Below are 26,761 nucleotides of genomic sequence, written 5' to 3'. Positions count from 1 at the left end.
GCCACATGCAGAAGAATGAAACTCGACCATTCTCTAACACCATTCACTAAGATAAACTCAAAACGGATGAAAGACCTCAACGTGAGACAGGAATCCATCAAAATCCTAGAGGAGAATATAGGCAACAACCTCTTTGACATCAGCCACAGCAACTTCTTTCAAGATACATATCCAAAGGCCAGTGAAACAAAAGCAAAAATGAACTTTTGGGACTTCATCAAGATAAAAAGCTTCTGCACAGCAAAGGAAACACTCTACAAAACAAAGAGGCAACCCACAGAATGGGAGAAGATATTTTCAAATGACACTACAGATAAAGGGCTGTACGCAAGATCTATAAAGAACTTCTCAAACTCAACACCCAAAAAACAATCAAGTCAAAAAATGGGCAGAAGACATGAACAGACACTTCTCCAAAGAAGACATACAAATGGCTAACAGACACATGAAAAAATGTTCATCATCATTAGCCATCAGGGAATTTCAAATCAAAACCACACTGAGAAACCACCTTACACCAGTTAGAATGGCAAAAATTGACAGGGCAAGAAACAACAAATGCTGGAGAGGTTGTGGAGAAAGGGGAACCCTCTTACACTGTTGGTGGGAATGCAAGCTGGTACAGCCACTTTGGAAAACAGTGTGGAGGTGCCTCAAAAATTTAAAAATAGAGCTGCCCTATGACACAGCAATTGCACTCCTGGGTATTTACCCCAAAAACACAGATGTAGTGAAAAGAAGGGCCTATGCACCCCAACGTTCATAGCAGCAATGTCCGCAATAGCCAAACTGTGGAAAGAGCCAAGATGTCCTTCAACAGATGAATGGATAAAGAAGATGTGGTCCATATATACAATGGAATATTACTCAGCTGTCAGAACGGATGAATACCCAACTTTTACATCAACATGGATGGGACTGGAGGAGATTATGCTAAGTGAAATAAGTCAAGCAGAGAAAGTCAATTATCATATGGTTTCACTTATTTGTGGAACATAAGGAATAGCATGGAGGACATTAGGAGAAGGAAGGGAACAATGAAGGGGGGGAAATCGGAGGGAGAAATGAACCATGAGAGACTATGGACTCTGAGAAACAAACTGAGGGTTTTAGAAGGGAGGAGCGTGGGGGGATGGGTTAGCCCGGTGATGGGTATTAAGGAGGGCATGTACTGCATGGAGCACTGGGTGTTATATGAAAACCATGAATCATGGATCACCACATCAAAAACTAATGATGTATTGTATGGTGACTAAAATAACATAATAAAATAAAATTAAAGACACAGAATTGTTTTGTTTTGTTTTTTTTTTTTTTTAAAGATTTTTTATTTATTTATTTGAGAGAGAGAGAATGAGAGAGAGCAAGCACATGAGAGGGGGAGGGTCAGAGGGAGAAGCAGACTCCCTGCCGAGCAGGGAGCCCGATGCGGGACTCGATCCAGGGACTCCAGGATCATGACCTGAGCCGAAGGCAGTCGCTTAACCAACTGAGCCACCCAGGCGCCCTAAAGACACAGAATTGTAATCCATGCTCTGATGTACCTCATTTCTCATAATTTTTGTAAAATAAGAAGTTATATAATATCAAAAGTTCTACAGTCAATGTATGTGTAAAGTACTAGGATCACAAAGTCAAGAGAAATGAAGGGATCATTGAACCAGGCCTTGAAAACTAAGTGGAATTCACCAGAAAGACAAAGCAGATGGGGAAATGGGGGGTTACAAAGTAAGTAGAGAATATATTATGTAGCCATTTAAAATTATAATTATGAACTGTATAAAACTATATGAAAAATGTTCATATTAAGTAGAAAACGGTGTACCAAAATAAATCTGGGTTCTAATAAAAAATATGCCCCCCAAAATATGTATAAGAACATCAAAACATATAGGAAAAAAAATCACAGTTTTCTAGAAAGTAGTATAAGTGATAATTTATTTCCTCTTATTCTATTTTTTTGAATATTTTTTTAAAGATTTATTTATTTTAGAGAAAGAGAGAGCATGCAGGGGCAGAGGGAGGCAAGGGGAGAGGGAGAGAGAGAGTCTCAAGCAGACTCCTCACTGAGCACGGAGCCTGACGTGGGGCTTGATCTCACAACCCTGAGATCACGACCTGAGCAAAACCAATAGTCAGTCGGACACTTAACCCGATGTACCACCCTGGCACCCCTCCTCTTATTTTATTTACATTATTATGTTTATGTCATTCATGCTTCCAAAGAAATTCTAAATGAAAAGAAAAAAATCACATTAAAAATTTTAAAAATCCACCATTTGAGGGAGTCCTGCTAACTGATAGAAAAAAGAAAACATTCAATGTCTGAGGCTATTTACCATCATTCTAACTAAAAGTCCTGATTATAGGAAGCAACATACTCAACCATTCATTAGTTCTACAAACATCTCCTGAGCACTAACAATGGGCCATAGTGGAAGGCACTGGAGATACATACATGGATAACAATCCCTGCCCCCAGAAAGCTCTTGATCAGACAAAACACTATAGTGACATTACATTTGGTAACTGTATTTTAATAATTCCCAAGAAGACAAAATTCTCTAAATAATGGTTCATTTCATGGGTAGAAGCCTCAGTGTGACAGAATGAGTAAAATAGCTCACTGCCTCAAGTGTACCAATGGCAGCAGGGATAAGACCTGTCTGTCACTGCTGCCAAGCAACTGTCTTCCCAAGACTCACAAATCAGACCCCCTGATTCTTAAATGACATCAGTTCTATCACAATGCAAAGCGATCTAGCCAAAACCTACCCATATGGCTCAGTAAATCTACAGACCTAATATCTTGGCTTACTAACAGGGTGGCTGTTTCATGCTTGAAGAATAATGTTTGAAAGCCTGATAATTCCAACACAAATTTATTTATTAGATCTCAATTTTCATAAAGAAAAATCAGGATCACCACAATTTGTGTATTTCTATGTTGTAGTTTATCTTACCTTTTTTTCTGATCTTTATTCCTATTCTTATCATGAGTGGCTACATGTGGCACCAAAGAAAGATGTAAGTCTCAATTTCTACTCAAACTCCTGGAACTATTAGAAGATTAAAAGCAATATGAACTTCTAATTAGTGAACAAATTGATTCTTCACTGAGATCACCTCTGCTAGCTACCAAAAAAGTTTTTCAGTCAAAAGGTATCTCCTTCCAAGCTGCAGGCTATCTGAAGAACTACAAGTTAAACAAAAGAAAAGCAAAGAAAAAAAAAAAAAAAAAAAAAAGCCTCACCCAAAAGATAAGATCTCCCACTGTCTTCCTCATGGAACATAAATCCAACTTGAGGACTTTTTGTTACAGGATGCTCACATTTCACTAAATGGGTATTTAGTGGGCATTTTATTATCTGCCATTCATACAGTAACAATTATTCAGAAATAATATAGTCAGCAGTTTATTAAATTAGAAATGTTATAAAGCACAATGGATCCATTTGGGTTGCCTCCCCTTTTATTTTATATTTTTTGAATTACCACTGTCATCACACAATCCCCATATTTAATATTTATTAAATAATTTATGAAATACACCAGGAACTGAATACCATAAAAAGCACACATACACATTAGGTCACTTCCTCCTCAAAACTACTCTATAAACATTAGAGATCTGAGGAATTGTTTAAGATCACCAAAAATAAGATCCCTATCTTTCCAACTTCAGAGCTCAACCTCTTAACTATTAGTTTTCTAGAGCTGCTCTTAAAAAATTTGCCACAAACTACATGGCCTAAAACAATATACATGTATCCTCTCAGAGTCTCGAGACCAGAAGCCCAAAAGCAGTTTCCCTGGGCAGAAACCAAAGTGTCAGAAAGGCTGCCCTCCCTCTGGAGACTACAGGGAGAGGTTCCTTGCCTCTTCCAGCTTCTGGTGGCTGCCAGCATTCCTTCCGTATTGCCGTATCACTCCAATCTTCAAGGCTAGCATCTTCAGATCTCTCTCAGTTCCATCTTCACACTGCCTTCTCCTATGTGTGTAGTCAAATCTCAAGATCTTTAACTTAATTACACCAGCCATCTAAGGTAATATTCATAAATTCCAGGGATTAGGAGGTGGATATCTTTGGGGGGAGGGGTCTGTTTTTCAGCCTACCACAACCACTAAATTCTGCCAATTCATGATTTAGTGATGGGTTCTTGGTGTGGTGATGAATCAGAGACAGTCCAGAAAGATACCACAGGGAACAGTATACACTCTCCTTTGAGACAAGTCAGCCATGCAGAAAGATAGACCAAAGACTAGAACCAATAAAGTAAGACAAAGACACATATGGACATACATTGGAGGTCACCAAAACTCAGTTCATTAGGCCCACACCAACATTTGAGCCCCAGTCTCCTTACTCCTTTGTCCAGTGATATTTCCATAGAGCCACAAACAAACCTTAGACCAATGTACCATTTCTTCAACAGGCCAGACTTTCTCATGCCTGGGGTCTTTTTCATGCAATTTCTTATCTTTATGCCTACCAAAATGCTATTCTCCTCAATGCTTTACCATCATACCTATAAAGTCTTTCCTGATACCCACACTCACAATAATGACTCCTTCCCTGGCATTTGATTCATATTTCTTCAGTACCACTTATCATTAGTCCTGCATCATACAGTTACTTATGTATATATGTATCTTCCTGGAAAATATAGAACAAAGATTCTTTAGAACAAAGATTATCACCCCAATGTCTGGCAGAAAATTAGGCACAAATTTTAACACAATATGCATTAGAAAGAAGGAAGGGAGGGAGAAAAGGATAAAGTAAAAGGAAAATAAGGAGGAAAGGGACAGGAAGAGAAGGGAAAAGTAAATATTAAAGCCCAGTTGCTTTAAGAGAACAGAGGGAGATACAGCTCTTTCCAACACTTATCTGTGAAAGCCCTGAAGAAAGAAGATTTCAAAAATGTCTGAAAAAGAGTACCAGAGAGAAAGTGCATGGACCTTTCTTGGCATGCTCTAAGCCCCATCATTTATGGAAATGATTCCCAACAGAACTTCTACAGCAGGATGCCTGTTAATTGGAGATTCCAAGGGCACCTCCTAGATCCACTGAATCTGAATTTGGGGGTACTGAAGGCTGGGAAACAGCGTTTAAAACAAGCTTCTGGGTGATTCTGATGCCCATGAGAGTTTATTGCAATCATTAGTCTTGTAAGAAAGAAGAATAAAGCCAAATAATGCCCTGCAGATTTTTTTTTCTTTTGGTTTGATTCCCCAAAACTAATACTGGACTCAATGACCATTTTCACCTAAATTTAAAAATGAAAGTCCAGTTTTAAAATGACAAGGCAAAGGTTTGCAATATGTTTCAGGGAAAAATGCCAAAGACTCAGAAAGGGGATTTGGGAAAGGTGCTAGGATGATTCAACACTGAGCCCCTCTAGATTATGAAGATATTACTTTAATCAGCCTGGTCATAAGAATGATAGCCACAATTTGCCTGACAACATCCAATCAATGACAGCATTATGCCAGTTTGAGGTTTTCTGTCACCCCGATTATTTTTCACTGACTTAAATTCTTTTTGAATGTGCTACAGGGCTTGAGAAATTATAAGGAATTCCCTGGTGTCCCCTCCTGGAGTTATATCATAGATCTTATTGATCTTGTGTTCTATTCCTCATTCCTCAAATTCCTTCTTAGAAATGATTCGTTACCAGCCTTCCTCAATCTTCTTATAAAATGTAACAGTTCTTGTTAGGGTGCAACTAATCTCCTCTTACACTTCATCCCCATCACCCCATCAGAGCTACAGATGCCTAGAGAAGATGACATCTGAGGAGGCAGCTCCTGTCCCCAGGCTGTGGACAATCAATTACTCTATCATCTTTTATTGTGTTCTTTTGTTCCGTCATTTTTACAGGACACATTTGCTTTTCAAGGATCAATATTAAATTTAACTTACTATGCGCTATAAATCAAGTTTTCAAAAAGTGAAGAAAATGTGTTTCTGACTTTGAGGTTACTTTAAACCATAGCTGGGTCCTAAGCCAAGCCCAATGAATGAAGCTTATCCTTGCAAATCCTAAGCAGAGTCAGAGTGTGACCTATGAGAGGCAGGTTGCATTTTTTCCTTACTGAAAGAATATTGCTTTAATAGATATTTTTAAATGGTAAGCCATAAGTTAATCTAATTAGAGAATCTGTAAGTATCTGGAAGATGTAAAGTTGTGAGCTTTCAAGAAATAATTTCATTGCTCATTATTTCTTGCTATGGATGCTTTCAAACACATTAAGATCAGTAATTTTTCTATATGTAAAGACAGAATTACATTCACAGGATTATTTAACACATTTATTAGCTATTTCACCAATGAATTAAAATTAACAGTTTGTCTATTTAACTCAGAAATTTTCTTACATAAACAAATTAACCTTAATTCACTGTCATAATATACTATCAAATGGCAGTACCATCCACACATTTTAAGGAGGACTTAAACACAAATGGAATCATAAGAGAAACCTATTTTATGTACTTAAAATAACTTATTTCTAAATGTCCTCACAAAGCTTAAGCAGGTCTCTTAAACCCCATGGACTGGACATGTTTCTGAATTAATTTCCACCTGGAAACTCATGGGATGAAAATTCTGTGTGATAAATTAAGTTGCCAAGCAAAATGGATTAGCGATCAGTGAAATTGCCTGATAAACTGTCAGATCCATTTTGGATTGGGATTCATTCTCTTTCTCCACCTGTTCATTAAGCTCCAAGTTCATGGCAACTCCAGTGACTGATTGCACATTAACAAGCTGTTTATGTGGGGAGGTGTAGCTAGCCTAGTCAACATTCCTATACTTACACATTCATTTAAACATAATTCTCTGGTAATTTATTCTGTTCACAATCCCAATGTGGAAAAATATACCTCTGCCCTGAAGTTTAATTTTAGATACAAGAGAGATGTGATGTGTCATAAAATTAAAACTTAACAAAGCAAATCAGATTATACCTCAAGGTCAAAAGAAGCCTGGGAAATTTCAGGCCATAAATCTGTTTCTTCAAACAGTTATAAGAATGAAAGGAGTAGTGAAAAAGCCGTTGATAAAATGCCAAAATAAAATATTTATTTCTGTCCCTATTTTAAAAGCAAACATTGGCTGCTTCTATAACGAGAAGGCTAAACCAGCTAATATTGAAAAAATAATTCTCAACCTTTCTTTCTTATCAAAATGGCTAAAATCTTCCTTTATATAACACCAAGTTTAATAAACCACTTGTCAATCAAAATGTACCAAATCTGAGCTATAAATAAGAATATTCTTCCTACTCAAGTACTAAGCATTGACTTTTTTCCTTTTTAAGTATATAGAATTTACTTCATAAAGGGATTATTCACCAAACACAAAGTTAATAAAAATCATTAAGTTCTCTGAAACTGAAGTTTAATAAATTTATATTTCATTCAAATATGAGGATGTCTACTTTCTACTGATAAGCTAATTTTCTTCACTATTACTTATGAAGCCTAATTTTATATGAATTAATGAGTGGAATTCAGAAATCAATGTTACTTTTCCCTTTCCCTACACATATAAAGAAGAACTTAATTGAAGAAAAATTAAGTAAACTAATAGCCAAATGACTACAACTGCATTGAGGCAAAAGAACAGAATGAACATCATCTAGATGCTTTTGAGCCCATAAGTAGAAACTCCCCAGAAGTCACAAAGAAGTAATTTTTAGAAATTAAGTTGACCTGTATATGTAACAAAATATACATTTCCTTTAGTTAAAATTAATAGAGTGTACACCAAAAAAATTTAAATTTTACTGTATAATTTCAAAAAGAAAAAGAGCACAGAGTATTCCAAATAAAGTCACATATGAGCATTAGATAGGCCCGAGTCTTCATGAAATGTTATTTAGCACCACTATAAAGTTCAGCCCTTACTTAGATTTAACGTAATAACTTCTGACAAGTCATGCAATTATAAGAATTAAACTATGGCAGAGGTAATTTGTATTTATTGTCAACTACCAGTTGAATTAGAATCCCCTTCTCCCATGCCCCTCCTCCTAATGTAAGCACAGCTGCTTATGCTCCCAGGGAACTCGTTCCATCCTGCACAGTCTCAGTTCAATTGGCTCAATCCACATGGAAAGTAGCATGGAGAAGGTTTAGTCCAGCTTCTGAAGCTGGAGATGCTTTCTGCAAATGTCAAGACTCTCTTTACAAAACAGGAGTGTTCTGGCTTATATGGCACCTATGAAACTCCACCCATTCTAGCCCCAAGGGTGGGCTCTGATATTTTCTTGCCTAGATTAAAGGCTCCAAGTTTCAGAGAAACTATACTTGGTGACCTCTAAGAACCAAAGCCATACCATAAAACATCCACAGTGTCAAGTGCTATGCAAGATGCTAGGTACTACTTACTCTGAAAGTGAAATAAACAGTTCCTCTTTTATTTTAAGGAACTTCAGTGCCTATCTCTGACCCTACCATCTTGAATTTCTGGAAGAGAAGCAGTGACACTGAACTTAAGTTATTGGGTATCTCATCTGAGAAACACTCAGTACTCTTCTCTTCAGGCTTCCAACCAAAAAACTTCACCCAGTGTCTCCTGACTACCACCAGTAAGTTACTTGTACCTTATCAGCACCAATAAAATTGTATAGGTAAAATCCTGCTTTCTATTTCATAAGGTAATACCAAAAACTATGGTCCTTGTCTTCAAAGAAATGGAAATTAAAACAATGAAATACAATTCTACAAAATCTTTGGGATACAGCAAAGGTGGTCCTAAGAGGAAAGTATATAGCAATACAAGCCTTTCTCAAGAAACAAGAAAGGGAACTCCTGGTGGCTCAGTCTGTTAAGTGTCTGCCTTCAGCTCAGGTCATGATCCCATGATCATGACCATGATCCCACAGTCCTGGGATCGAGTCCCACATCAGGCTCCTTCCTCAGCAGAGAGCCTGGTTCTCCCTCTGCCTGCTGTTCTTTCTGCTTGTGCCCTCTCTCTCTGACAAATAAATAAATATAAAATAATAAAATAAAATAAAATAAAAAATAAAATAAAATAAAATAAAAAAGAAACAAGAAAGGTCTCAAATACACAACCTAACCCTACACCTAAGGGAGCTGGAGAAAGACACAGCAAATAAAGCCTAAATCCAGCAGGAGAAGAGAAATAGTAAAGATCAGAGCAGAAATCAATGAAATAGAAACCAAAAGAACAGTAGAACAGATCAACAAAACTAGGAGCTGGTTCTTTGAAAGAATTAACAAGATTGATAAACCCCTGGCCAGACTTATCAAAAAGAAAAAAGAAATGACCCAAATCAACAAAATCATGAATGAAAGAGGAGAGATCACAACCAACACCAAAGAAATACAAACAATTATAAGAACATATTATGAGCAACTATATGCCAGCACATTAGATAACCTGGAAGAAATGGATTTATTCCTAGAGATGTGTCAACTACAAAAACTGAACCAGGAAGAAATAGAAAACCTGCACAGACCTATAACCACTAAGGAAATTGAAGCAGTCATCAAAAATCTCCCAACAAACAAAAGCCCAGGGCCAGATGGCTTCCCAGGGGAATTCTACCAAACATTTCAAGAAGAATTAATACCTATTCTTCTGAAACTGTTCCAAAAAATAGAAATGGAAGGAAAACTTCCAAACTCGTTTTATGAGGCCACCATTACCTTGATCCCCAAACCAGACAAAGACCGCATCAAAAAGGAGAATTACAGACCAATATCCTTGATGAACATGGATGCAAAAATTCTCACCAAAATACTAGCCAATAGGATCCAACAGTACATCAAAAGGATTATTCACCACGACCAAGTGGGATTTATTCCTGGGCTGCAAGGTTGGTTCAACATCCGCAAATCAATCAATGTGATACAATACATTAATAAAAGAAAAAACAAGAACCATATGATCCTCTCAATAGATGCAGAAAAAGCATTTGACAAAGTACAGCATCCTTTCTTGATTAAAACTCTTCACAGTGTAGGGATTGAGGGTACATACCTCAATATCATAAAAGCCATCTATGAAAAACTCACAGTGAATATCCTACTCAATGGGGAAAAACTGAGAGCTTTCCCCTAAGGTCAGGAACATGGCAGGGATGTCCACTATCACCACTACTGTTCAACATAGTATTAGAAGTCCTAGCCACAGCAATCAGATAACAAAAAGAAATCAAAGCCATCCAAATTGGCAAAGAAGAAGTCAAACTCTCACTGTTTGCAGATGATATGATACTTTATGTGGAAAACCCAAAAGACTCCACCCCAAAACTGCTAGAACTCATACAGGAATTCAGTAAAGTGGCAGGATATAAAATCAATGCACAGAAATCAGTGGCATTTCTATACATCAACAACAAGACAGAGGAAAGAGAAATTAAGGAGTTGATCCCATTTACAATTGCACCCAAAACCATAAGATACCTAGGAATAAATCTAACCAAAGAGGCAAAGGATCTGTACTCAGAAAACTATAGAATACTCATGAAAGAAATTGAGGAAGACAGAAAGAAATGGAAAAACTTTCCATGCTCATAGATTGGAAGAACAAATATTGTAAATATCTCTATGCTACCTAGAATAATCTACACATTTAAAGCAATCCCTATCAAAATACCATCAACTTTTTTCAAAGAAATGGAACCAATAATCCTAAAATTTGTATGGAACCAGAAAAGACCTCGGATATCCAGAGGAATGTTGAAAAAGAAAAGCAAAGCTGGCGGCATCACAATTCCAGACTTCAAGCTCTATTACAAAGCCATAATCATCAAGACAGTATGGTACTGGCACAAAAACAGACACATAGATCAACAGAACAGAACAGAGAACCCAGAAATGGACCCTCAACTCTATGGTCAACTAATCTTCGACAAAGCAGGAAAGAATGTCCAATGGAAAAAAGACAGTCTCTTCAACAAATGGTGTTGGGAAAATTGGACAGCCACATGCAGAAGAATGAAACTGGACCATTTCCTTACACCACACACAAAAATAGACTCAAAATGGATGAAAGACCTCAATGTGAGACTGGAATCCATCAAAATCCTTGAGGAGATTTTGGAACAGGCAGCAACCTCTTCGACTTCAGCCACAGCAACTTCTTCCTAGAAACATCGCCAAAGGCAAGGGAAGCAAGGGCAAAAATGAACTATTGGGACTTCATCAAGATAAAAAGCTTTTGCACAGCAAAAGAAACAGTCAACAAAACCAAAAGACAACTGACAGAATGGGAGAAGATATTTGCAAATGACATATCAGATAAAGGGCTAGTATCCAAAAATCTATAAAGAACTTATCAAACTCAACACCCAAAGAACAAATAATCCAAGCAAGAAATGGGCAGAAGACATGAACAGACATTTCTGCAAAGAAGACATCCAAATGGCCAACAGACACATGAAAAAGTGCTCAACATCGCTCGGCATCAGGGAAATCCAAATCAAAACCTCAATGAGATACCACCTCACACCAGTCAGAATGGCTAAAATTAACAAGTCAGGAAATGACAGATGTTGGCGGGGATGCGGAGAAAGGGGAACCCTCCTACACTGTTGGTGGGAATGCAAGCTGGTACAGCCACTCTGGAAAACAGTATGGAGGTTGCTCAAAAAGTTGAAAATAGAGCTACCCTACGACCCAGCAATTGTACTACTGGGTATTTACCCCAAAGATACAAATGTAGGGATCCAAAGGGGCACATGCACCCCAATGTTTATAGCAGTAATGTCCACAATAGCCAAACTATGGAAAGAGCCTAGATGTCCATCAACAGATGAATGGATAAAGAAGAAGTGGTATATATATATATATATATATATATATATATACACAATGGAATATTATGCAGTCATCAAAAGGAATGAAATCTTGCCATTTGCAACGAGGTGGATAGAACTAGAGGGTATTATGCTAAGCAAAATAAGTCAATCAGAGAAAGACAATTATCATCTGATCTCACTCAAATGAGGAATTTGAGAAACAAGACAGAGGATCATAGCGGAAGGGAGGGAAACAAGATGAAACCAGAGAGGGAGACAAACCATAAGAGACTCTTAATCTCAGGAAACAAACTGAGGGTTGCTGGAGTGGAGGGGGGCATGGGAGGGATCGGGTGGCTGGGTGATGGACATTGGGGAGGGTATGTACTATGGTGAGAGCTGTGAATTGTGTAAGACTGATGAATCACAGACCTGTACCCCTGAAACAAATAATACATTATATGTTAATAAAAAAATTTAAAGAAAAAAGAAATACAATTCTAAGAGACAGATTTTTTTAAAAAGTCATCAAACTTAGTGTTAAATACACACTCATAACTTGACAGATATAAATTCGTTTAACCTGTCCACAGAGCTATTTGGTTACATACATCAAAGTATAAAAACTTTCATACTCCCCAAAAAGTTAATAAATAAATAAAAACTTTCATACTCCCATTATTTCACTTCAAAGAATTTATTCCAAGGGAGTAATCAAAGATTTTTACAAAGATTTATCTTCTAGGATGTTTGTCTCAGCCTGTTTATAACAGTAAAAAACTTGAAACAATCTAAATTTCCAACCTTGAGAGAATGGTTAAATAAATACTCATGTGTGTGACTCAATACAATGCAGCTATTTAAAATGATATATAAAAATGATCATAATATTTAAAAAACAAAAAATTAAGCAGTATTTTGTAAAATTCAAAATACATCTACAAAATGAAAAGAATCTGAAGCATAAACAGAGAAATGAAAAATTATAATGTTTTATTCTTTTTTGTATTTTATATTTCCCTGTTTAAAATATTAGAGTATATTCCTTTTGTAAGCAGACCCCAACAAAATCTTTAATATGTTTTTTAAAATCCAGTTGACCAGTAGGTGTGACAAACACTCTAAGCTTTCGTAAGTGCACTGAAGAATTCTCAGAGGAAAAAAAAATGTCTGAAAACATGGAACAAATGCCCAAGCAGCCACTGTCACTATCTCTCTGAAATTTTTTTGTAATTTTAGTCTCTCGGGTCCTTCAAGGACTATGTTACTATTTAATTCCTAGGGTTATTCCCCTAAAAGTATAGCAGGGGTCAAAAATAGATGAAAACTCAGAGAGGAATTTATTGACAGCCATCCGTCCCCCTTGACAATTATTTCCTTTTGAAAATTATCTTCTAATTCCTTGGAGGATTTAATGTTTAGTTTGATTACACAAATTCTTTCAGAAAAAAAAAAAAAAACTGTAGATCAGAAAAACGAAGTGGTAAGTGGAAGAGTAGAAATATTTCGAAAAATATGTTAGGATGCAGAACTAACATAAAAAATGATGATTCACATCACAAGCCTCTTTTTCATTTATCCTTTCACTGCAGCCTCACGGTATTGAATACTTTGTTCTTGTATTAGGCATTTCCATGTTTTTTGAATTTTTAATTTTTTTAAAGATTTTATTTATTTATTTAGTTGACACAGAGAGAGAGAGAGCACAAGTAGGAAGAGCGGCAGGCAGAGGGAGAGGGAGGAGCAGGCTCTCTGCTGAGCAGGGAGCCCAATGCGGGGCTCGATCCCAGGACCCTGGGATCATGACCTGAGCTGAAGGCAGACACTTAACGACTGAGCCACCCAGGCACCCTCCATGTTTTTTAAATTTTTAATTATTTTAAAGATTTTATTTATTTATTTTAGAGAAAGAGCACAAGCAGAGGGGAGGAGCAGAGGGAGAAAAACAAGTAGACAACACAAAACCTGATCCCAGGACCTTCATGTTCCTATTCCTAATCAGGTTTTCTATTAGACATTTGTCTTTTTTTAATTGAGGAAAGATTATTATTATTATTATTATTATTATTATTATTATTATAACAAATGTAAACCTTTGTCATATATGTTGCTAATATTTCTTTCCAATTTGACATTTATTTTTCAAGTATATATATGGCACAACTTTCTCTTGAAACATTCAAGAATATTTATGTTGTCCAATTCTTCAGTCTTTTTCTTATTGGTTTCTTTCTTCGGTATTGAATTCAGAATGGTTTTTCCCACCAAATGTAAGATACATAATCCTTATATTAAACTCCATACATAATTTATATTCATGAAAGGTGTGAGATAGTGATGTATATTTTTTAATTATTACAGCTTTCACATATGTACTTTAATTTGGGATTGTGTGACTCTTCCCCCAACCTCTGCCATTTGTCTGCCTTTTCAGGTATTTCTTGGAGAATCTCATCCTTTTATTCTACCAGATAAATTTTAGAATTATTTTGTCAATTTCAAAATAAAAACAAAAAACAAAAACAACTACCAGCAGAACAAAATCCCAGAAATAGCAATGGAATTTTGATTAGAAATTTAGGTTATTCCAAGAGTTCTGACATCTTTAACATACTACATCTTCCTGTTTAAGAATGGTGATGGTTGTTAGATTTATTCAAATCTCTTTTTCCCAGTATCCCTCAGAAATCCTATTTTCTGTCCATCCTCACAGTAGGTAAAGGGAACACACCAAGATTCTTACAGCTGGAAGCTCACACTTAAACCTGCAACCACTGTTGAAAATTCATCTCAAAAAAATGGTTCTTCCCACACCTGTTTATTCAAACATATCTCACAGGTTGGCCAAATGATGGCTATCCATAGTGGTGATTTTGAAACTTTTCAGCAGGTTCCAGCATAGCATAGAAGGGGAAGTGAAGGGAGAGAGCGATGTACAGTAATTCTTTCCCCTTTGCCTATATATAGATATCTATTCACAAAAATACATGCACACACACAAAAATATGTTAGAATGCTCACTAAAGTACTAATAATCCCAAACTGGAATTTGCTGAAATGTCCATCAATAGTTGATTAGATAGGTAAGTTGTGGCATATTCACAAAATGAAATATTACATAACAATAACAAATGATCTGTATCTATATACAATATAGATCAATCTTACATTCACAATGGTGAGCTAAAAGAGCCAAATATTGAAGAATATATATCATATGGTCCCATTTATATAAAATACAAAAAAAGATAAAAGTAATCTATGCTACCAGAAGCCAGGACAGTAAATATACTATCCTCTATTCACCACAAAATATTAGGGTGTACTAAGGGCTCTTCCAAGGTACTAGTAATGTTCTGCTTTTTGATCTGGATGGAGTTTCATTGAGCTATACACTTATGTGTGTGTGTTTGTGTCAATTATTGTCCAACAAAATGTTAAAAGAAAAATATACAATACAGAAATTAAATAAAGAATAAAACTTAAGTGCTTTGCTAGTAGAGATGAAATTTATATTGAATCAAGCAGTTGCTATCAATTGTCCTAAAATACTTCTGAGAGTAAATGAACCTATTTTCTCAATGATTTGGAATCTAATTTCAAATATGCCTTATTTAGGTTTTACTAAATGCATATATAATAATAACATTTATTTTAAGCAACTGGAGATGGATATTTAAGGAAACTTCTATAAAGTAAAATTTCTTCCATCATATGCAGTCCCAGTACCTGATTTACCTATGAAGATATTCAGATATTCTACATCAACTTTTCTTTTAATTAAATTACACCCAGCTATTAAATTATTAGCTATCCAATCATGTTACTATCTCAATTTTTGACACAATTATGACAGTCACAATTAATACAGTAAAAACACATCACTAAAGAAAACTAAAACAATTCTTTTGGGCCATTAGTTCATAAAAATTATCAAAAACATTATAGAAACTTGGCATTTGACATAGAGCCTCAGAATTGGACAACTCTTCCTGGATGAAATTCAAGTAAATAGTATAATGGCTAAAGTTGTGAACACATAGGACAAATTCATTTAGTTGGTAATATCTATCTGTGCATAAGACTTGAAAAACATGCATAGTTACCTTGTGACATTCATAGAAAAAAATATCAGTTTTCTGATTTATAACTAAGCAGTATAATTCTGCTACCATTTACTGAGTGTGTCTATACACTAGGCACTACTATGTGAAGTGCTTTGTATACGTTATCTCTTTTGATTTTCACAACAGCCCTGAGAAGCAGGCCCTATTATTATCTCCATTTTACCAATGAACAAATTAAGGCTCAAAAAGGTTAAATAATTTACTGAAGGTCATTTGGTCAGGAAGTTGAAGAGACACATTTAAAATAATGATTGATCTGACTCCACCCCTCCATGAATGTACCTCTCCTTCGCATGCTGGGGTAGAGACAGGAAGAACTAAAATAAACAAATCAACCTTCCACATTTTCCACTTTAAAAAATCTTATTTAGGGCAAACTGAATTAATCTTTAGCCAAAGACAGTCCATTAGAATTGGACAGTTAACCAATTTTTTCATTATACAGCCCACAATCCACAAATGAGTAACAATTATATCGCCAACAAAATATTTTTCTGTGATTATGGTACAAGTAAAATTGTCTCTAGTGATACAATACTGAACCATAAATTAGATGAATGTATTCTCCCCCATGCTCTAGAAAAAAACCAAAACGCTTTGACGAACAGCCTTAATACAAAATTATACAAGGACCTAGTCACAGTAAACAGATCATCCTATATACTGCTACATACAAAAACCGGTATATGAATTTTTATAGCAGCTCTACTGGTTATGGCAAAATACTGAAGAGAACCCAGAGGTCCTTCAGTGGGTGGATGGACAAACTTTGGTATATCCTTGCAAGGGACTACTACTCAGCAATTAAAAGGAATGAACTACTGATACATGCAACAATCTGAATGGCCCTCAAGGGCTTTATGTTTAGTGAAAAACATCAATCTCAAAAGGTTACATTCTGTATGATCCCACTGATATAACATTCTTAAAAATGACAAAAGTATAGAGATGAAGAATGGGGAGGGTACAAGGAGAGGAGAGCAAAGAGGCGGGTGCCACTACAAAGGAGTTCTCTTCAGGATAATCGAACAGTTCTGTATCTTGATTATGGTGATAACCATGAATCTATACATGAGATAAAACTGCAGAGAACTATAGACACAAACACACACAAATGCAGATTAAAAAATGGTGAAAACTGAATAAGGTCTACAGTCTAATTCATAATAATATACCCATGTCAATTTCCTGGTTTTGATATTGTACTACAGCTAAATAATGTCACCACTGGGGGAGGCTTACACAGGAGAAGGTGAAAGGTACATAGGACTCTTTGTACTATCTTTGCAATTTCCTATTATTTCAACATAAAAAGTTTAAACAAAAAATGGTCCTGGATGTGAGAACCTGAATTTGAATTTGGGCCTGCCTGACTCTAAAACTTGTGCTACTGCCCTATATACCCTACTGCCTAAAAATCCATTTTATTAAAATATACCAAATATGTATTATTTCCTACAGAGAAGAATAAAAATTACATAGGAAGCTCATCTTGGATCACATTTAAAGAAATCCAAGCAAGTCCAAAAATTACTTTATTAGGAAAATTTTTAGATATCAATTCACTTCGTTTATGGCAAGTAAGCCCAGGTGTTCCAATGTACTAATATTAACATGGGCATGGAAAGAGAACTTTAGAAGTTTGATAGAAAATGATGTCTGGGCTGCTCTGGCACCATGACTGGGGACACTGCCTCCCATTCCCCTCTCACTAGAGGCAGCTCTGGAGTCTCCTGCCACGTCGCCTTGTTCACTTGAAAGATTAACAACTGTTCCTCTCCTTACACACCAGGCAAACAAACTGCACAGCAGAAAGCTGTAAGTAGAGTCATTACACTGTACATTTGGCATCTTTCTTCCATATACACAGGAACTTCCTGATGAGGTTGTCCTTGTGAGATGTAGAACATGTCCAAATTACGATATAATCTCAGCCAGAGACGTGACTAAATGTGCCAAATGGTTTTTGGGAGTGAGTAAAAGTTGCTGCCAGCCTTCATATTAATTCATCAAACCCTTGTACACCATGGGGCAGCTATTACGCGTACGGGCAAGGACAAGAATCAAAATAGTGATGGGATGTTTTCCCATTAGTGATGTTTTCCTGTTTAGTCCCATAACTATTTTATTTATTGATCAAATAAATCATTTTTAAAATCAGAGCCACATTGATTCACTGTATCAAGTCCTCAATGCTGAATGTGCTATTGGTCACAGGTGCTTTGGAGCATATGGTTCAGTTGCATATAGTTCAATCTAACACATATACAGTATCAAGTGTTTATTAAGAACATAATGGCATGACATTGCTTTGGAAGGTGACACAAAAGATGGAAAAGACAACAGTCTGTAGCCTTAAGGGGGAGATACACAGGTATACAGTTAGCAAAACCCAAGAAAAACCATAATTACTGCTATTATTAAGTGTGCTAACCTGGCAAATTCAATGTTACATTAATAACAAGAAAGAGAAACTCAAGAGAGTGATCTTCAGATATTTAAGAAGGAAATACATGTCATTAATTATATTCCATGGAGCAGAACTAGGATCAACGGCTAGAAATTACAAGAATATACAGGAAGGCTGGTGTTATATATACATAAAAGCTTTTAATTTTTTTTAATTAAAGCTCACATGTTTATAGAATATAGGGCATAACAAACCATTAATGACTTAATAACTACAGTGATCTTATTAAACCACTGTACTGGAGAAGAGTTCATGAGATTCGTTCTAAGGGCATGTCTTCTCCAGAGGTCCCACAGATCAGAGAAAAGCATCTTGATACCCAGGGCCACAAATGAACAGTCCACAGAGACTAGCTATAAGGGAGAGAGACTTATAGCTTATGAGGTGATATGAGGATGGAATTCTGTCCAAAAGAAGTGATTTAGATTGGGTGGAGATTAAATGACCAAGACAGATCCCCTCTCATGAAGAGTTTTGCATTTTAAAGAGGCAACAGAGGAGAAAGGAATTACAGAGGCATCAGAAGAAGAGAAACAGAAAAACAGCTCTGAGTATGGCAAAGCAAATACAGTACAAAGCAATCGATAGCCAATTCTACAGAAATTAACAAGCTGACTAGGCTTCCAGATTTCCTGCAGGATCACCAAAACTATGCTATATTAATGTTCCAGTTCTCCAGGAGACCCTTCTGTTCACCCACAAAGGCATGTTTCTACTGTCCTGTGTGAATTTTTTCATCACCAAAGGGAATCTTGAGACAATGATGAACTTTACATGAATCCTGTACTTCTGGAAAACAGGGACTGCCAAAAAATTACCCCTCACACTTTTGTGTTCCAGGAAACATCTTACAGCAAAGAACTACTCTTCCCCATATGACTTAGATAAAATTCATGGATGACCTCTTATAACCTATGACAAGACCAAGACACAGATCCTCCAAATTCCCATTCTTTCACTCATAAATGATTAGCTGAAATGTTTGTCTCCATTGACCATTCTGGCTGGTCAATGGCTATTAACTGGAGTTGACCAAACTTTACTCAGGCTTTTTTCCCTCTTCCAAGTCCCTAGACTTTGACCCACCCCTGAGCAATGGAAGGTGAACAACTCCTCTAGAATGAGCCCCTCCAAGAATCAGATGGCCTCAGGCAAGAATATTCCCTGATCAACTCTCCAATCTTGCCACCAACTCATCCCAGTACCCCACACCCAATTCTTTTTACCCTGTTTACTCCTTCCTATGAAAGAAAAGACCCTTTCTGCTTGGCCTTTGAGATGCTTTTAGATCTCATGGTAGAAGTGGTTTTTCCTATTGCAATATTCTCTCTATTGCAATATTCTTCCTCCGCCTATTAGGACAATACTCTTCTCTTTACTGTAATAATCTTTTTGAATAAAAAGTCCATGTTATTATTTGGCATTTTCAACCTGAAAAAAAGCTTACCTTTATAAAACACAAATTAAAATCATTAAATATCCTCTTATTATTGACATTTATTTATATAGAATCACAACTACTATGTATTTCTTGATATACAGCCACATAATAAAATATATAGGAGATACTACCATAAATAACACTGCTAATTTCCCCAATGTTCAAACATAAAAATTGCTTAATTGGTTATTAAAATAATTAAAGCATTTCATATCAAAAATGAAAAGTAGTAACCAAACAACTATGATTTGGAAATCGCAGAAATAATTACCTTCTATTTTACTTTTTTCTGGTGTTCAAATCATCTCTTTATCACCTCTTCAAAAGAAAGAAAAACCTTGATGAATTTGTTTTTATGTTGGCCAATTATTAACTCAAGCATGAAACCAACAGTAATAGAGCTTCTAAAGTTCTTTCTGAAGAAAGTTCTGCATTAATTTATCACTTTTTGAGTGGTCCAGTACCCTAATCTCAATTTAGCATGGATACCATGCGTTAGCAAATTAACTGTAACACACACATAAAATAAATCCTCAGTGTTTTTAAATAAATAAATAAATAAATAATAAATAAATAAATCCTCAGTGTTTTTAATCCAGAAGGGAAGTACATAAGGTATTTCTATACTAGGAAGGACATCTTTTTCTAAAATACTTATATTCCTGTTTATGAAAAATATTTTAAAATAATACTCATATAACAAATACATCACAAAAAAAAATCAAGTACTCACCCGCATTGACTATAGCATCTACCTCTAGCAATGTGATGTCACCTCTATAGAGAGAAACTTTTTCACTCAAACTTTTCTTCACCTGTGATGTTTCCTGAGTATTTTCTTCTGTAATAAGAAAGGAATATATATCAATAGTAATAGTTTTAATTTCTTTAATAAAGACAATTTTGATACAAGAGCCAATATGGGTCACAATCTGATATACTAGACAAGTAGAAATAAATGTAAGTACGAGGGCTGTGGTTTATTCTCTATTTATTATGTATTCCTCAATACAAATGCAGTATCACATATAAATTTAGACACATTATATTGGTCAACAAAAAATTCAATGTTTATTATTATTATTATGAAAATATGAAATTTAAAGTAAAATTATGTACCACTAGTTTCATAAGAAGGTATGAAAAGGATGTACAACCACCAAGACAAAATAAATTTTCACGGTGCACAAGCTTATTTCTATTTTGTTCTAGTTACCTTGAAAATCATATTCACTCAGAGCAAAAACATGTAGGTTCAGCTCTTTGCTACTTCTAAGTAACAAATGTCCCTCAAAATAGGATGGATCAAGAATATTTGAATGGGTGGGGCACCTGGGTGGCTCAGTCCATTAAGTGCCTGCCTTCGGCTCAGGTCATGACCCCAGGGTCCTGGAATCAAGCACCACATCAGGCTCCCCGCTCAGTGGGGAGTCTGCTTCTCCCTCTCTCTCTGCCTGCCGCTTCCCCTGCTGTGCTCTCTCTCTCTTTCTCTGTCAAATAAATAAAAATCTTTTTTAAAAAAAGTATTTTAATGGATGAAACTGCTTTTCTTATCAAATGGTATTAACCTTTCACTCTAGAGAGCACTGCTAGATTTAAAAGAGAAAAAGCTCTGCCCTGCACACAACAGCCAGCAAGCTTATATATCGAAAACAAGCCAAAACATTACATTTTACAACTCATTTTCCAATGTTCCATGGCAATACTATAATTTGAGTTTCATTCATTTTTAACAAGTAGTAATGTTAAGACATTAAACAAAGCTGTACAAATCAATGTTTTAAAATATATTACTATACATAAAAAGCTTTTTAATATACCTCTAGGAAAGCTGATTTATAAACTTAAACTTTTTAAAGTATTTATGATCTGTGCAAATCTTTCAAGGGGGAAGATAATGCTATTAATTCACTATGACACTCTTAAATGAGCATGTAATTTTGAAGTATCTGGGAGATGGGAGATGGGAGGTGATAGGTCACAAGTCACCGAAATTGTCTTTGGGCCCCAACAGCTACAGAAAAAAATTGGCCAAGACCATGGATATGATTTGTGGTCATGAAAGTGATCTTTCCTCTTTCTGCCTCCAAAGCATTCCCTTCTTTGTAATCACCTGTCTCCTTAAAGGATTCTAATCAAAATGCTCATTGGTGTTGGCAGTAGTAGCAGTAATAATAATAAGGAAGAGGAGAATAATGTGGGAAAATTGTGTGCTAAAAGAGTAGAGAAAGATGTTCAGAGACCTCAAAATAAAAAACCACCTCAAGGGCTCCTACAGTACTCGGACTGTCTGCCTTTGTCAGGTAACGGCAAAGAGCACAGACTTTGCTACCAGACTGACTCTGTTCAAATCTTGGTCTGCCAGTTAACAACTGGGCGACATTTGAAAAGTTATTTATTTTTTGCATGCCTCAGTCTGTAAGCTACTGGCTCCTTCACGTTAACATGAGTTCATTGCCCTTAGAATGTCTGCTCCATAGTAAGCTCTCAACAAACACTACCATTTTTTTTAACAAAGATTTTACAAAGGTGGCAAACTATTTCAGTATCTATATTCAGAATACCACAGTAGTTAAGAAATATTTTCAAATGATATTATTTTGAAAAATGTATCATTACGTGTACTATTACTATTATCATTATCATTATTATTATTCCCATCAGGGAAAGAGACCAAATTTTATTTATGCTCTAACCAAGCTGTCAATGCCTGGCCCAATGACAAAGATTTTGAGCCAGAAGACCTTGAGTTCCATATCCACTGTCTATTCTTACTACTTTTACCAAATTAGAAAGTCCTGATTCCCAACTAAAGATTGTTAAACGACAATAAATATTTGTTGGTTTTGTCAAAAAAATCTGAATATCTGGACTATTTTTAAATCTAGAAATTATAAAGACTTCTCAGTGAGGAGTTTCAGAACTCCATCAGGCATTAAATTGATAAGCTTATCACAAATGAATACATAAAGTTTGACTTTCCAACTTGGGATATAAAGTTAGATAGATTTCACATTCTTCCTTAAGTTGCATTTAGTTCTAAAAAGTACTTCTTCATTTCCTCATGAAGCATTACGTATGTAATATTGTATTTGTAGTAATGTGACTTTTTAACATATGTGACAATAAATCATGCATTTCTTTCTCCAAATATAAAGAAATTATCAAAGAATGGTATTGGAAAGACTCAAAGTTTAAGCCATTTATAACACAAACAAATTCTAATCTCTCATCTGCAAATTTTAAAAATGGGGTATTTTGAGCCTGAATTAAAAGTTCAAGCAAATTCAACATATTGAATAAATATACTGCTGTGACACATCATTCAAATAAGTTACTCAAAATGGTCTTATTAGAATCAGCACCATTGAAGAAATATTTTTATCTCTCTCTCATTTTAAAAATTCATGTGAGCCTCCTTTTTCCTCATAGCCAGACTTACACTTGCTGCCCAATTTCTCAATGGTATATCAAAAAGGCACAAATGAATAAATAAAATCTTTAAAAAAAAGGCATAAATGTACTTAAAACCTATAATTTGAGAGTATTAATAATTATCAGTATTTCCTTCAGCAATAAACCGAAACCAAACAGCATACTTTGACCACTACCTACTCTCTGTAAATACAACAATGTAAATTACCACCAGAGGCTATTTCTTTTATTTGAATGGCAATGCACTGCCTTCCTTTTCATACAAGGGTGTTTGATCAGTACTCCCAATGTATCTTTTCCTATATCCTGGGTTTTCAGTAATAAATAAGATAGAAAATTGTCAAGCATTGCTCTCTCATGGACATCCTAAAAGTACATACACAAAGCACTAATTCACATTTTGCACATAATTGGCTTTATTCAATTGCAAGTTGAAATATTTGTCAGTTGTACATATGATAGTAATTGTTCTTCTAGACTGCATACTATTTATATTTTAAAACAAACAAACAACAACAACAACAAAAGAGCTAGATAGTAGTTAAAGTGGTAAAAACAGATTTTATTCTGGAACTACTGCAATTGGGGAAAAGAGATCTCAGTATAGAATCAGGCTCAATACCCAATATAGCAAAGACAAGTAGGGATTTATAACCAAGGAGCAGAATGGGAATCAATGGAAGGAAAATTACTAAGAAGAAAAATTGGAGGCAGGGGGAGACTGATTGAACAGACTTAGGATTCTTGCTAAAGGCAGGCTAGGGTGATCAGACATCACCTGGGTATAGGAGGGGATGTGGAATTTGATCAATACGGAGGGTGGGAATTCTCTCTAAACTGATTTAGTAGAAATCTTACTAAAACTGGACTATGTAGATCTAGCAAAGATCTGTCCTAATCAGGAATAAAGCTTAGTGGAACCTGACTAAAATTTGGTTAGGGAGAAAGACTTTGTCAGTCCTTCCTCTTATTCAAGGAAAGAAGACATGTTCTTCTTTCTTTGGACAATGTAAGTCCGTTTCTCACTAGATTGCCTTTTGTTCATTAAGGACCAGCTGAAACATTAGTTGAGACTTGGTAGTGAAGGATATTTGCTAGGTAGTATGAGCAGTCAGACATTTAATGAGGGGAATTTCTATAAAAAGAAAAAGAAAAAGGAAAACAAAGATTAGTGGTTGAAGCAGATGAGAAAACTAGTTTTTGAGTCTATAGGGGAGACAGTTGAGAAGATTTCTAGAAGATGAGCTCAAAGCATCTTTTGCAGTTTGAATGTCCTTGGTGATGGCATCAGCTGTTCCACTGAGCTTTCTGAATGGCCCACATAGCAGCAGACATGAAGGGTGACCATACGTGATCCACTGAGGTGATTTCTTTGAAGTTTGTACCAAATCATACAGCTTCAGCTTGCAGGGCTTCAGGAGAAGGGCAATTTTAGTTCTCAATGATGTCAAATCAGGTGGTAGAGAGAAAAACTGGAAACATTTTGGAGAGTTGTAGCCAGACATTGGAGGAGGAAACCAGAGGAAAATGTGCAAGACAATGAACAGGACTAGAATTTAATAACCCACAAACAAGGATGCACAACAGTTTTCCAATGAAGTATAAAATTTGTCTCTCTACAGTCACCCCCCTTTTTAATCTTGTTTACAAAATAAGTCTGGTCTCATTAGATTTGGCCTAATTATTTATATAAGTACAGCAAGAATGCTAATTGACCACTTGGGACTTTCAAGTTTGGTTTGCTGGAACTTTTTGTAGAGAATCTCAGATTAGACTTTTAAAAGCCTCTTGAGCCTAACAAACCAAACCTAGAACTCACCACCAGATTTAGCCTGTAATTCCTATAGATTTGAGTGAATTCCTCTCTTCTCAAGGTTGCCAAAATAGCCTAGAGTTCCTGGGCTTGCCAGGAAGTGACCTTCTTTATTCATTTGTAATGTTGGGAACCCTGTAGAAGGCTGGTTTTTCCAAAAGGAGGTTGTAAGCATTGGCTCTAAAAAGTCAAACTTAGTTCCCTAAAACTATCTGATTGTCTTATTCTATGCATCATTCTCAAATATGACATTCTAATCAAAGCCTATATAATCAATTTTTCCAATTACGTCCTATTACAAGGAAGACAGATTCTTATTGAACTTACACAAATAATTTTATTGTCATGAAAATAAGAATACTCAATAGAGTTTCTGAACTCTGGAGAAATCAGGTAGGGAGAAAACATAAACGTGAACATTTCATTTTTTTTACAAAAGTATAATCTACTAAATTATCATGAGTTACAGAAAACAGAGAAAAAGGGGGGCGCCTGGGTGGCTCAGTCATTAAGCGTCTGCCTTCGGCTCAGGGCATGATCCCAGGGTCTGGGATCGAGCCCCACATCGGACTCCCTGCTCCACGGGAAGCCTGCTTCTCCCTCTCCCACTCCCCCTGCTTGTGTTCCCTCTCTCGCTGTGTCTCTCTCTGTCAAATAAATAAATAAAATCTTTAAAAAAAGAGAGAGAGAGAAAAAGGGGTTCCTTAAATAAAACGTTAAAGAAGAGCAATGTTCCAAAACAATAACCACAAAAATCATAATCATTCTTCATTAGTACATTCAGTCCCATGTAACTGATTCTTTCCCCCCACAGCATTATTTATTAAAACAGTAATAAAGAAAAAAACAAAAACCCACATACTTTTCTTATTCCATTAAACCAACTACATTAAGTAATCTTATATACTGAGATCTATTTCTAAATTCTCTATTCTGTTCTACTGAATACTTCTTATAAATATATTCCTTTTTTTCTTTTCATTAAGTAATTCTTGCTCTGCTTGATCCTGAGTTAGCAGTTTTTTGAACCAGTCAGCTTCTTCATTAGTGCTGGAAATCCTTTTTCAATCCAGTAGTATGGTCTCAAAGTTATTTAAACAATAGTGCCTTCAGAAGCCTATAGCCCAGAGGACCTGTCATAGTCCTTTCCATGGTCTCTGAGATAGTTAGGTTTTGTGGAAAGGAAGCACTTTTTTTTCCTTTTTATTGTTATGTTAATGACCATACATTACATCATTAGTTTTTGATGTAGTGTTCCATGATTCATTGTTTGCGAATAAAAAGAGGGCACGTTCTAAAAGGAAGCACTTTGGCCTGTAACTGACTGCAAGAGCTTTCAAGGAAGAGTCAGAGTAAAACAAAAGTTATCTCTGAATGATAAAAGGCTTATTTACATGACTAAAGATCTGAAAAATTCATTATAAAAATAACGCAACTGACAAGGGAATTTTGTTATTTCTATGACATACAATGTTTAAATAACTGGAATTCTACCTGATAATACTATACCAGGACATATCATAGACAAAAAGGGTACTGGCAAATTTCTATAAACTTCATTAATTTCTTAAATATTTATATTTCCCCATACAAATATAACCTAGGGAAGGTTAAGCATCACTTCTTACTTGGCAATGCCTCCCATGCAATTTAAAATATCAAATAAACCAAATTATTTAACATTTCTTTTTTAC

The 26,761-nt window shown here is 35.6% G+C and overlaps 1 protein-coding gene across 2 annotated transcripts in view; it reads right to left on the bottom strand.

Moving 5' to 3' along the window:
• Positions 1 to 26,761, bottom strand: part of LOC116641624 (ADP-ribose glycohydrolase MACROD2-like) — a 161,396-nt gene that overhangs the window by 60,171 nt on the left and 74,464 nt on the right. For both annotated transcript variants that reach the window (XM_032419412.1, XM_032419413.1), the window contains exon 3: positions 20,553 to 20,660. In XM_032419412.1, coding sequence (XP_032275303.1) covers positions 20,553 to 20,660 — 108 coding nt within the window. The remainder of the gene's footprint in view (positions 1 to 20,552; positions 20,661 to 26,761) is intronic.

This window comes from Phoca vitulina, unplaced genomic scaffold (assembly GCF_004348235.1).
Source record: "Phoca vitulina isolate PV1807 unplaced genomic scaffold, GSC_HSeal_1.0 scaffold22, whole genome shotgun sequence".
NCBI classification, from domain to species: domain Eukaryota; kingdom Metazoa; phylum Chordata; class Mammalia; order Carnivora; family Phocidae; genus Phoca; species Phoca vitulina.
Note: the sequence above shows the minus strand (reverse complement) of the source record. Positions and strands in the feature narration are given on the sequence as shown.